This window comes from Bombina bombina, chromosome 1 (assembly GCF_027579735.1).
Source record: "Bombina bombina isolate aBomBom1 chromosome 1, aBomBom1.pri, whole genome shotgun sequence".
Lineage (NCBI taxonomy): Eukaryota > Metazoa > Chordata > Amphibia > Anura > Bombinatoridae > Bombina > Bombina bombina.
The window spans coordinates 308,981,812-308,996,226 of record NC_069499.1 but is presented as its reverse complement, the minus strand read 5'-3'; the positions used below and the strand labels follow the sequence as shown (position 1 = coordinate 308,996,226).

The following is a 14,415-nucleotide window of genomic DNA, read 5'->3' as shown; positions in this document are numbered from 1 at the left end:
CTGCCCCACTGTTGCCACCAGTATGTGATGCACAGGGGTGTACCACTGCCCCATTGTTGCCACCAGTATGTGATGGACAGGGGTGTACCACTGCCCCACTGTTGCCACCAGTATGTGATGCACAGGGGTGTACCACTGCCCCACTGTTGCCACCAGTATGTGATGCACAGGGGTGTACCACTGCCCCACTGTTGCCACCAGTATGTGATGCACAGGGGTGTACCACTGCCCCACTGTTGCCACCAGTATGTGATGGACAGGGGTGTACCACTGCCCCACTGTTGCCACCAGTATGTGATGGACAGGGGTGTACCACTGCCCCACTGTTGCCACCAGTATGTGATGCACAGGGGTGTACCACTGCCCCACTGTTGCCACCAGTATGTGATGCACAGGGGTGTACCACTGCCCCACTGTTGCCACCAGTATGTGATGCACAGGGGTGTACCACTGCCCCACTGTTGCCACCAGTATGTGATGCACAGGGGTGTACCACTGCCCCACTGTTGCCACCAGTATGTGATGCACAGGGGTGTACCACTGCCCCACTGTTGCCACCAGTATGTGATGCACAGGGGTGTACCACTGCCCCACTGTTGCCACCAGTATGTGATGCACAGGGGTGTACCACTGCCCCACTGTTGCCACCAGTATGTGATGCACAGGGGTGTACCACTGCCCCACTGTTGCCACCAGTATGTGATGCACAGGGGTGTACCACTGCCCCACTGTTGCCACCAGTATGTGATGCACAGGGGTGTACCACTGCCCCACTGTTGCCACCAGTATGTGATGCACAGGGGTGTACCACTGCCCCACTGTTGCCACCAGTATGTGATGGACAGGGGTGTACCACTGCCCCACTGTTGCCACCAGTATGTGATGGACAGGGGTGTACCACTGCCCCACTGTTGCCACCAGTATGTGATGGACAGGGGTGTACCACTGCCCCACTGTTGCCACCAGTATGTGATGCACAGGGGTGTACCACTGCCCCACTGTTGCCACCAGTATGTGATGCACAGGGGTGTACCACTCTACCATTGCTGTCCAACAGTCTGTGACGGAAGGGTTAATCAACCCCAGTCCATAGTCACCAGTCTGTCACAGAAGGGGTCAAGTATCCCTACCACTGTTACCAGTCTGCAGCACACAGGGTTAACTTAACCTGCCTGCAACATTCTGCTTTACCACAGGTAGGGCTAAATGCCAGCCTCTTCCTTCAATTTGCCACACATAGTCCAGCTATTACTGTGGGGAGAGTGCAGGCAGGAAATGGTTAACAGAACATGGTCTCCAGCTACAGTATCCCAATTCCTTACCAAGGCCTGCAAGCCACCCACATTAATCCCTAAATCCGGTCTACACCACCCCAAAAATATCCACTTCTGCTACCCACTTGCCAAGCTGTGACAACGGTAAGTGTGGGCTTGAAGGGGTTAACTTCACAGGGTCTCCAGCTGCCTTATCCCAAATCCTTACCAGGGCATAAGAGCCAACCCACAAGATCCCCAGACTCCTGCTTACACTTCCCCAAACATGAACATTTGCTGCCACCACCCAAAGTTACTAAACTTAAAGGACATAAAGCCCAAACATATTGTTTCATGGTTCAGATGCACTTTTATACAACTCTCAATTTTACTTCTATTGTCAAGTTTTGTTGGTGTCCTTTGTTAAAAAGCAGGAAGATAAGCTCAGGGGTGTGCATGTGTCTGCAGCACTATATGGCAGAAGTTTTGCAAGATTGTTGAACAGTAGCGAGAGCACTAAATAGCATCACTTTTTCCTGCCATATAGTGCTCTAGACGTGTGCATACTACCTATCTAGATATCTCTTCAACAAAGAGTAACAAGTAAACAAAGCACATTTGATAATAGAAAAAATAGTAAATTGGAAACTTATTTTTAAAACAAAAAAAGATATCAAGTAGACTGTCCCTTTAAAGTTTTTCATATACTGGATGTCTGGTCACTTTCAAATTTGTGATTAGCTTTAGCTAAAGAAGGAATTGTATATTTATAAAGCAAAATGAACCTCTCTGTTTCAGTGAACTACTTATATGGGACTGTATTAGATATAATGGTAACAAAAACAACTTGCTGTATACCTAGCATTTCCATTGCATACTCGCACACATTCTGATACTGTAAAAGTTATTTGGCACTGATGTGAGAGATACTCACCCTGATCTGTGTGTTTTTCAGTAGGTGTGGCTCACTTGTTACTGTATGTCTACAAGCTGTAAGTCGATATAGCCATGGCTGCAAATAAGGCAAAGAATCAAACTTCTCTAGTTCTTCATAAAGTCATTATGGTGGGCAGTGGAGGTGTTGGCAAGTCGGCACTCACTCTGCAGTTTATGTATGATGAGGTAAGTGGCCTTATACTTTTTGTTATTGCTTTATAAATATAGTGTTGCACTATCCATTTACCTTTCAATAACCAGTTGTACGATATGTTACGTAATCACTTTCATAGCCAAAAGCTATGAGTCATATTAAAACAACGGTGCATAAATACCTTAGGGTGAACAAATGTTTTCTTGGATATGATATGAAAGTTATGAGTTCTGTAACTCAGACTTTGCTGGGAATTGACATTCTGGACATACTGAAGGACATAGTAAGCTATTAAACTATTAACTGTTTTGTATGCTTTAAAGAACAAATAACACAGTAGGGTTTACACATTTTACTGCATTCAATTACTATATACTTTACGGCATGGATGGCCAGCTGGTGTCCCATGGGCCACGTGGGGCCCTCTGCACTACTTTTTGTGGCCAATGGGGAAAAGACAAAACTATGAAAGTGTGCAACCCCAAGTAAAAGCGGAACTAAAAATGTGTGTTTTGGAGAATTCTGGTGGTGGATAAACAAAGGGGTCACAATTGAAAATCGCTATCCAAAGTGAAGGACAGTGGATAGAGGATACTCTGCAACCTTACCTAAATTCGACCCTGCGCCACGGGACATTTTTAGGAAATATTATTTGTGTTGCCATCACTGTTCCCTCGAACGCCAGTTTTGTGAGCTGCCCAGCAGTGAAACAGTTAATTGGAGCAATTAGCAAACCCTTTACAATGCAGACTGCAAGGTGTAGTTCCCTTATTAACTCTTTCACTGCTGTGATGCTAACAAAATTGGCCTCAGAGGGAACACTGGTTGCCATAAATTTTATATACACACACACACACACACACACACACACACACACACACACACACACACACACACACGGAGAGAAGCGCTCTACCAGGAACAAACAGCTCATCAGCTAGTTCTATGGTGATTTACAACCCAGGAGCAGCCACTTTTAGACCAGTGTGCTTTTCACAGAGGAAATCCTAAAGGGGGCACACCTGAATATTAAATATGTGTGCAAATGTCCACATATGTAGATGTAAAAAACCAAGTGGATAAATAGAATTGTGCAGTGTCAGATTGCTATTCAAAGCAAATAATCAAATACTAAAATGGTGATAACCTGTGTGAAGGTCACATATACAAGAAACTTAAAATGAGTGAATAAAAAATAAAGATAAAATCAAACAAAAAGAAAATCAAACATAAAATTAAAACATGTAAAAAAAAATGCAAACAAATGGAATAGAAAACCACGCTAATGGTGTATAATAAAATGTCCACCAGTCTCTCAAATGTTAAGACTCTGAGGTGAATGGTAGAGGTAGTGAAAAAGGGTGTGTGTACAAGCGCTAAGGTAATCCCCAAGCTGTATCCAAACAGAGATCCTAACCAACCTCCAAAAAATATGCACAAGTAGTAAGAAGTGAATACAGCGCCAACAAGAGGCCAAGGGATAAATATACTCACATAGAGATAAAAGAAGATTATTTAATGAACCATGTTAAAAAGCATCAGTAATAAAAGACTATATATAAAAAATGTAAAAAGCACATATAAATAAATTTACAAATACAGGAATATCTTACAGAAGCGGCTCAAAGGGCCAAAGCTGATAATTACAATAAAAACAGAGGTAATAACAGGTGATCAGTGTGAGTGGTACACCAGAATAAGAGTGTATACTAATAAAACAGAATTAGCCTAAGTACAACTGTAGCAAGTGCATCAAGCAAAAAACTAATAAACAATAATACAAACAATAGTGTTCAAAATTAGTGTTACAAAAATAGTGTTACAAAAATTAGAAAAATGCACTGCAGTGCAAAAAAAGGGGGGTAGCAAAATAATTGTATAGATACAATCAAATAGTGAGTGAGTGCAAATGGATATAAAAATGCTAGCTACTTAATCCAGTGAGGTTCACAATATGCAATAACATAAAAAATAAAATACACAATATGCAATAACATAAAATATAAAATATAATCCAAAAAAGTGTTCAAAAAGTTGATCAACAAATGTTAGTGAAGAACAAAAATAAGTCAATCAAAACTAAAAAATGGAAAAAATGGGTGATGAAAAGCAAGGTGAAAGTGAGGAAATTGATTCCTTCCAATGTTAGTTACTTTAACAGATCCAAATTCCTGAGTGTGGTTGCTGAAGTAGCTGATTGGATCCTAGCACCTGTCAGCTGCTCCTATGGTATCCTAAAAAGTGTCCCTGTAAAAAAAGAAATTCACAACATAGTGTATCCAATATGAGAATGAAGTAAAGATTAAAGTAATGCTTACCAATATGTCAACGCGTTTCTGCCCTCAAAAAAGGGCCTTTCTCAAGACTTATAACTTTTAAGAATAACTTTTTTATGTTATTGCATATTGTGTATTTTATTTAATTATATCTCAACCTCACTGGATTAAGTAGCTAGCATTTTTATATCCATTTGCACTCACTCACTATTTGATTGTATCTATACAATTATTTTGCTACCCCCCTTTTTTTGCACTGCAGTGCATTTTTCTAATTTTTGGAACACTATTTTTGTAACACTAATTTTGAACACTATTGTTTGTATTATTGTTTATTAGTTTTTTGCTTGATGCACTTGCTACAGTTGTACTTAGGCTAATTCTGTTTTATTAGTATACACTCTTATTCTGGTGTACCACTCACACTGAATGGTAGAGGTAACTCTACCGACTATCCGACTATTTTGTGGCAGATGAGGCAGCTCCACTTGGATACCGATGCAAAAGGTAACCTGTTGCAGAATGAAAAGAGAGAAAGGGGCGCCTCATAGTGTATCTCAAAAAACAGTGTGTGTGAAGGAATAAGTGAAAATACACTCTCAAAATTGATGCATCATACTGTGACCGATGCAATACGGCAGCTGTTGCTGGGCTGGAGAAAACAAACGGATATCTGTTTGTTCCAAACATCCACTAGTCTGGCTGGAACACTTACTCCACCTCTAACAGCGGACTGGGATTGCAGAGAGAATCGAGAAAGCGAAATTTAATGAAATTAAATAGTTCATGATCACGTTTTCCCTGTCAAATCTAAGGGATGAGAATTGATTATGTTGGTTAGTAACTGATATTGCCCAAAGGAGTATATCCTATCTAAAGAGTCAAAATCTTGATGTGTAGTATTATGAGAGATGTGATGGTGTATTGTGTATGAGATAAAGAATGTAGAGTGGAAATAGAGGATAAAAACAAATATAGATGTGAATGTCTAATGACACATAACACAGTGGTATAACACCTTTGTGTGCATATGAAGTGTGAAGATAAGGAATGTGTTTGTGTAATTGGCTGTAGCTGGTGCAAACTGTGATAATTGATGATAATGTAAATGGTATATATTAAGTCTAAAACCGAGAATATACATGTATATATGAAAATACAAATGTGTGTACAACTAGTGTACCACAATAAAGGGACACAGTGTGAATGTGTCAATGGAATTATGTGTGATAGTATAGTGTCTGTATGATGAATGAAGTGCAACAATGGTTTTGGAACCTTATGGTGTTGTTCCTAATTCAAGTTTATCTTGGCAAGTTAGTTGAATACAGCCAAATCTATATTTACATTAAGACCCAATGGTGTTAGGGTTTTTAATTTGAAAATCCAAAAAGTCTCTCATTGTCTGAGTCTAGTGAGTCTATTATAATCCAAAGATTTGGGAATGTGATCTATGGGTACAATTTTGTAAATATGTTCGTTTCCAGAGTGGCTAATTAAACAATGGTTGGGAATACTATGTTTAATTTTTTTCTTTTGGCAATTCTTACAATTGTGAAAATGCTCACCCCATCTAATCCTCATTTTCCTTGAGGTGCAACCTATATTTCTTTCATGTAATTAGCAAGAGTCCATGAGCTAGTGACGTATGGGATATACATTCCTACCAGGAGGGGCAAAGTTTCCCAAACCTCAAAATGCCTATAAATACACCCCTCACCACACCCACAATTCAGTTTTACAAACTTTGCCTCCGATGGAGGTGGTGAAGTAAGTTTGTGCTAGATTCTACGTTGATATGCGCTCCGCAGCAAGTTGGAGCCCGGTTTTCCTCTCAGCGTGCAGTGAATGTCAGAGGGATGTGAGGAGAGTATTGCCTATTTGAATGCAGTGATCTCCTTCTACGGGGTCTATTTCATAGGTTCTCTGTTATCGGTCGTAGAGATTCATCTCTTACCTCCCTTTTCAGATCGACGATATACTCTTATATATACCATTACCTCTGCTGATTCTCGTTTCAGTACTGGTTTGGCTTTCTACAAACATGTAGATGAGTGTCCTGGGGTAAGTACATCTTATTTTCTGTGACACTCTAAGCTATGGTTGGGCACTTTGTTTATAAAGTTCTAAATATATGTATTCAAACATTTATTTGCCTTGACTCAGAATGTTCAACTTTCCTTATTTTTCAGACAGTCAGTTTCATATTTGGGATTATGCATTTGAATTATTCATTTTTTCTTACCTTCAAAAATTTGACTCTTTTTTCCCTGTGGGCTGTTAGGCTCACGGGGGCTGAAAATGCTTCTTTTTATTGCATTATTCTTGGCGCGGACTTTTTTGGCGCAAAAAAATTCTTTCCGTTTCCGGCGTCATACGTGTCGCCGGAAGTTGCGTCATTTTTTGACGTTATTTTGCGCCAAAAATGTCGGCGTTCCGGATGTGGCGTCATTTTTGGCGCCAAAAGCATTTAGGCGCCAAATAATGTGGGCGTCTTATTTGGCGCTAAAAAATATGGGCGTCGCTTTTGTCTCCACATTATTTAAGTCTCATTTTTCATTGCTTCTGGTTGCTAGAAGCTTGTTCTTTGGCATTTTTTCCCATTCCTGAAACTGTCATTTAAGGAATTTGATCAATTTTGCTTTATATGTTGTTTTTTCTCTTACATATTGCAAGATGTCTCACGTTGCATCTGAGTCAGAAGATACTACAGGAAAATCGCTGTCTAGTGCTGGATCTACCAAAGCTAAGTGTATCTGCTGTAAACTTTTGGTAGCTATTCCTCCGGCTGTTTGTATTAATTGTCATGACAAACTTGTTAATGCAGATAATATTTCCTTTAGTAAAGTACCATTGTCTGTTGCAGTTCCTTCAACATCTAAGGTGCAGAATGTTCCTGATAACATAAGAGATTTTGTTTCTGAATCCATCAAGAAGGCTATGTCTGTTATTTCTCCTTCTAGTAAACGTAAAAAATCTTTTAAAACTTCTCTCACTACAGATGAATTTTTAAATGAACATCATCATTCTGATTCTGATGACTCTTCTGGTTCAGAGGATTCTGTCTCAGAGATTGATGCTGATAAATCTTCATATTTATTTAAAATGGAATTTATTCGTTCTTTACTTAAAGAAGTATTAATTGCTTTAGAAATAGAGGATTCTGGTCCTCTTGATACTAATTCTAAACGTTTAGATAAGGTATTTAAATCTCCTGTGGTTATTCCAGAAGTTTTTCCTGTTCCTAATGCTATTTCTGCAGTAATTTCCAAAAAATGGGATAAATTGGGTAATTCATTTACTCCTTCTAAACGTTTTAAGCAATTATATCCTGTACCGTCTGACAGGTTAGAATTTTGGGACAAAATCCCTAAAGTTGATGGGGCTATTTTTACCCTTGCTAAACGTACTACCATTCCTACGTCAGATGGTACTTCGTTTAAAGATCCTTTAGATAGGAAAATTGAATCCTTTCTAAGAAAAGCTTATCTGTGTTCAGGTAATCTTCTTAGACCTGCTATATCATTGGCTGATGTTGCTGCAGCTTCAACTTTTTGGTTGGAAACTTTAGCGCAACAAGTAACAAATCATGATTCTCATGATATTATTATTCTTCTTCAACATGCTAATAATTTTATCTGTGATGCCATTTTTGATATTATCAGAGTTGATGTCAGGTTTATGTCTCTAGCTATTTTAGCTAGAAGAGCTTTATGGCTTAAGACTTGGAATGCTGATATGGCTTCTAAATCAACTCTACTTTCTATTTCTTTCCAGGGTAACAAATTATTTGGTTCTCAGTTGGATTCTATTATCTCAACTGTTACTGGTGGGAAAGGAACTTTTTTACCACAGGATAAAAAATCTAAAGGTAAAAACAGGGCTAATAATCGTTTTCGTTCCTTTCGTTTCAACAAAGAACAAAAGCCTGATCCTTCATCCTCAGGAGCAGTTTCAGTTTGGAAACCATCTCCAGTCTGGAATAAATCCAAGCCTGCTAGAAAGGCAAAGCCTGCTTCTAAGTCCACATGAAGGTGCGGCCCTCATTCCAGCTCAGCTGGTAGGGGGCAGGTTACGTTTTTTCAAAGAAATTTGGATCAATTCTGTTCACAATCTTTGGATTCAGAACATTGTTTCAGAAGGGTACAGAATTGGTTTCAAGATGAGACCTCCTGCAAAGAGATTTTTTCTTTCCCGTGTCCCAGTAAATCCAGTGAAAGCTCAAGCATTTCTGAATTGTGTTTCAGATCTAGAGTTGGCTGGAGTAATTATGCCAGTTCCAGTTCCGGAACAGGGGATGGGGTTTTATTCAAATCTCTTCATTGTACCAAAGAAGGAGAATTCCTTCAGACCAGTTCTGGATCTAAAAATATTGAATCGTTATGTAAGGATACCAACGTTAGAGATGGTAACTGTAAGGACTATCTTGCCTTTTGTTCAGCAAGGGAATTATATGTCCACAATAGATTTACAGGATGCATATCTGCATATTCCGATTCATCCAGATCATTATCAGTTCCTGAGATTCTCTTTTCTGGACAAGCATTACCAGTTTGTGGCTCTACCGTTTGGCCTAGCTACAGCTCCAAGAATTTTTTCAAAGGTTCTCGGTGCCCTTCTGTCTGTAATCAGAGAACAGGGCATTGTGGTATTTCCTTATTTGGACGATATCTTGGTACTTGCTCAGTCTTTACATTTAGCAGAATCTCATACGAATCGACTTGTGTTGTTTCTTCAAGATCATGGTTGGAGGATCAATTTACCAAAAAGTTCTTTGATTCCTCAGACAAGGGTAACCTTTCTGGGTTTCCAGATAGATTCAGTGTCCATGACTCTGTCTTTAACAGACAAGAGACGTCTAAAATTGATTGCAGCTTGTCGAAACCTTCAGTCACAATCATTCCCTTCGGTAGCCTTATGCATGGAAATTCTAGGTCTTATGACTGCTGCATCGGACGCGATCCCCTTTGCTCGTTTTCACATGCGACCTCTTCAGCTCTGTATGCTGAATCAATGGTGCAAGGATTACACAAAGATATCTCAATTAATATCTTTAAAACCGATTGTTCGACACTCTCTAACGTGGTGGACAGATCACCATTGTTTAATTCAGGGGGCTTCTTTTGTGCTTCCGACCTGGACTGTAATTTCAACAGATGCAAGTCTCACAGGTTGGGGAGCTGTGTGGGGATCTCTGACGGCACAAGGAGTTTGGGAATCTCAGGAGGTGAGATTACCGATCAATATTTTGGAACTCCGTGCAATTTTCAGAGCTCTTCAGTTTTGGCCTCTTCTGAAGAGAGAATCGTTCATTTGTTTTCAGACAGACAATGTCACAACTGTGGCATACATCAATCATCAAGGAGGGACTCACAGTCCTCTGGCTATGAAAGAAGTATCTCGAATTTTGGTTTGGGCGGAATCCAGCTCCTGTCTAATCTCTGCGGTTCATATCCCAGGTATAGACAATTGGGAAGCGGATTATCTCAGTCGCCAAACGTTGCATCCGGGCGAATGGTCTCTTCACCCAGAGGTATTTCTTCAGATTGTTCAAATGTGGGAACTTCCAGAAATAGATCTGATGGCGTCTCATCTAAACAAGAAACTTCCCAGGTATCTGTCCAGATCCCGGGATCCTCAGGCGGAGGCAGTGGATGCATTATCACTTCCTTGGAAGTATCATCCTGCCTATATCTTTCCGCCTCTAGTTCTTCTTCCAAGAGTAATCTCCAAGATTCTGAAGGAATGCTCGTTTGTTCTGCTGGTAGCTCCGGCATGGCCTCACAGGTTTTGGTATGCGGATCTTGTCCGGATGGTCTCTTGCCAACCGTGGACTCTTCCGTTAAGACCAGACCTTCTGTCTCAAGGTCCTTTTTTCCATCAGGATCTGAAACCCTTAAATTTAAAGGTATGGAGATTGAACGCTTGATTCTTGGTCAAAGAGGTTTCTCTGACTCGGTGATTAATACTATGTTACAGGCTCGTAAATCTGTATCTAGAGAGATATATTATAGAGTCTGGAAGACTTATATTTCTTGGTGTCTTTCTCATCATTTTTCTTGGCATTCTTTTAGAATACCGAGAATATTACAGTTTCTTCAGGATGGTTTAGATAAGGGTTTGTCCGCAAGTTCCTTGAAAGGACAAATCTCTGCTCTTTCTGTTCTTTTTCACAGAAAGATTGCTATTCTTCCTGATATTCATTGTTTTGTACAAGCTTTGGTTCGTATAAAGCCTGTCATTAAGTCAATTTCTCCTCCTTGGAGTTTGAATTTGGTTCTGGGGGCTCTTCAAGCTCCTCCATTTGAACCTATGCATTCATTGGACATTAAATTACTTTCTTGGAAAGTTTTGTTCCTTTTGGCCATCTCTTCTGCCAGAAGAGTTTCTGAATTATCTGCTCTTTCTTGTGAGTCTCCTTTTCTGATTTTTCATCAGGATAAGGCGGTGTTGCGAACTTCTTTTGAATTTTTACCTAAAGTTGTGAATTCCAACAACATTAGTAGAGAAATTGTGGTTCCTTCATTATGTCCTAATCCTAAGAATTCTAAGGAGAAATCATTGCATTCTTTGGATGTTGTTAGAGCTTTGAAATATTATGTTGAAGCTACTAAATCTTTCCGAAAGACTTCTAGTCTATTTGTTATCTTTTCCGGTTCTAGAAAAGGCCAGAAAGCTTCTGCCATTTCTTTGGCATCTTGGTTGAAATCTTTAATTCATCTTGCCTATGTTGAGTCGGGTAAAACTCCGCCTCAGAGGATTACAGCTCATTCTACTAGGTCAGTTTCTACTTCCTGGGCGTTTAGGAATGAAGCTTCGGTTGATCAGATTTGCAAAGCAGCAACTTGGTCCTCTTTGCATACTTTTACTAAATTCTACCATTTTGATATATTTTCTTCTTCTGAAGCAGTTTTTGGTAGAAAAGTACTTCAGGCAGCGGTTTCAGTTTGAATCTTCTGCTTATGTTTTTCATTAAACTTTATTTTGGGTGTGGATTATTTTCAGCAGGAATTGGCTGTCTTTATTTTATCCCTCACTCTCTAGTGACTCTTGTGTGGACAGATCCACATCTTGGGTAATCATTATCCCATACGTCACTAGCTCATGGACTCTTGCTAATTACATGAAAGAAAACATAATTTATGTAAGAACTTGCCTGATAAATTCATTTCTTTCATATTAGCAAGAGTCCATGAGGCCCGCCCTTTTTTGTGGTGGTTATGATTTTGTATAAAGCACAATTATTCCAATTCCTTATTTTATATGCTTTTGCACTTTTTTCTTATCACCCCACTTCTTGGCTATTCGTTAAACTGAATTGTGGGTGTGGTGAGGGGTGTATTTATAGGCATTTTGAGGTTTGGGAAACTTTGCCCCTCCTGGTAGGAATGTATATCCCATACGTCACTAGCTCATGGACTCTTGCTAATATGAAAGAAATGAATTTATCAGGTAAGTTCTTACATAAATTATGTTATTGTAGGCCGCAAATATATTCAATAAGATAAACTTCAAAATTGGATTCACAATTAAAAAATCCAGATATAGGGATTAGGGAAAGTTTCTCCTGTTATAGTGGATTTGAAGTTTTTTTTTTGCCGGTCGTGATAGATTTGCAAGAATGGAAAACTCTTTCCACATTTGTAAACCCCTTGAGGCCAAATAAGCCACTTTTATTGTGATTTGTGTTTTTGGTGTGGTAATTAGTGTGTTTCACTCTTTTTTTTTTTTTACTGGGAGCCAGTTTGTTCTTTAATGTGGGTGCTCATCTATATACCATCTTAGGTTTTTCACTCACAATGTTTTTCAAAACAGGATCTCTTTGTATGATATGCCAGTGTTTGTGCACTGTATTTCTTATTTTGTGATGATCACTATTGTATTGTGTGATAAACATTAAATCATTTGAATCTTTGTTTGGTTCTGGTTTTGAATGTTTGAATCGACTGTCTAGGTTTTTTGCTTTCTCTAGTGCCTGATCTAGTAAATATATGGGATACCCCTTATCTATAAATATCTGATAAAGAATATTGCTTTGTTCCAAAAAAGTGTCCAAATGTGTGCAATTTCTCCTAATTCTTCTAAATTGGCTAAAAGGAATGTTAAGAATCCATCCCTTATGATGGTTACTTGAAAATTCTAAATAGCTGTACCTATCTACTTCTTTAAAATAGGTTTTAGATTCAATGTTATGGATCCCCCAATTTAAAACGAGATTGAGATATTCAATCGATTGCGATTGTATGTTTGCAGTAAAAGATATACCTAGATCATTGTGATTTAAATGAGAAATGAAAGACTCAGCTGATGTGTCTCCATTCCAAATAAAAATTAAATCTATGTACTGGCCATAGAAGACCAGACTCGCCCCAAGTTGGCCCTGGTATATATATTTTTCCTCGAAAAAACCCATAAAAAGAATTTACGTTTCTACATTTATTTTATTTCCATTTTTCTGATTATATAATTGATTATATTTCCATTATGGTCATGAGATTTAAAAATGTACACTCGCAATTGTTACATTAGATCATTGATACAATGGACATTCTGATACAATGTATATGATTGGCCCTTTTGAAACCACTTCCGGTTCTAATATGTATTTAAAATCGGCATTTGCCTGCTATTGTATTCCATTTTTACCTGCCTGAAGTAACGACCTGTGTGGTCGAGAAATGCGTTGCAGTTTTAACAATAAAAGATTCTTTTTACATCACTTTGGAAGTTGTTCGTTATCTGCTCCATCCAACAGATTGTGCGAGATTAGCATTCAGCTTTCGATACTCTCTGCAATCCCAGTCCGCTGTCAGAGGTGGAGTAAGTGTTCCAGCAAGAAGAGTGGATGTTTGGAACAAACAGATATCAGTTTGTTTTCTCCAGCCCATCAACAGCTTGCCGCCAGTGAGCCAGCCACTGTTAAGTACTGGCCTGCCGTATTGCATCGGTCACAGTACGCCATCAATTTTGTGACTGTATTTTCACTTATTTCTTCACGCACACTGTTTTTTGAGATACACTATGAGGCGCCCACAAAATAGTCGGATCAGGATCTGTGTTTGAGCAACACAGTTTCCTCTACCGTTCACCCCGGAGTCTTAACATTTGAGAGACTGGTGGACATTTTACTATACACCATTAGCATGGTTTTGTATTCAATTGGTTTGCATTTTTATTATTATTTTTGCACATGTTTTAATTTTATGTTTGATTTTCTTTTTGTTTGATTTGATTTTATCGTTATTATTGATTTTTTTATTCACTCATTTTAAGTTTTTTTTGTATATGTGACCTTCACACAGGGTATCACCATTTTAGTATTTGGTTATTTGCTTTGAATAGCAATCTGACACTGCACAATTCTATTTATCCACTTGTTTTTTTTTACATATACATATGTGGAAATTTGCACACATTTATTTAAAATTCATGTGCGCCCCCTTTAGGATACCCACTTGTTGATATCCTTTGGTGTAGTATTTTAGATGCTAGGGGTTGCCGAAACCTGTACACACGCCTTTCTTTTTAATTACCTGTCACAGTATTATTAGTTTGTATATCACAATACACAATATGAAAACCAAAGACGAAAGAAGTTTCAAAAGATCTGGTTTCAGTCTGTCAGGAAATATTCCTACATCTTATACTCTCTCAGATTCAAATGATATTAGGCCCATGAGAGATCTCTTCTATCTACTCGAAGAAGAGATAAAGAACATAGGCATTGGTAGGATCTAGCCACTTTGGAAAAATATGCAGAGATCAAGCATATACCCAGAGGATTACGAGTCCTCAA

The 14,415-nt window shown here is 38.9% G+C and overlaps 1 protein-coding gene across 2 annotated transcripts in view; it reads left to right on the top strand.

Annotated features, from left to right (window-relative positions):
* The window catches only part of RALB (RAS like proto-oncogene B), a 354,005-nt gene that overhangs the window by 59,789 nt on the left and 279,801 nt on the right, over positions 1 to 14,415 (top strand). Inside the window, exon 2 of one of the 2 annotated variants that reach the window (XM_053698085.1) lies at positions 2,209 to 2,375. In XM_053698085.1, coding sequence (XP_053554060.1) covers positions 2,262 to 2,375 — 114 coding nt within the window. In that variant the 5' untranslated portion in view covers positions 2,209 to 2,261. The remainder of the gene's footprint in view (positions 1 to 2,208; positions 2,376 to 14,415) is intronic. The other variant, XM_053698086.1, reaches the window with a different exon arrangement.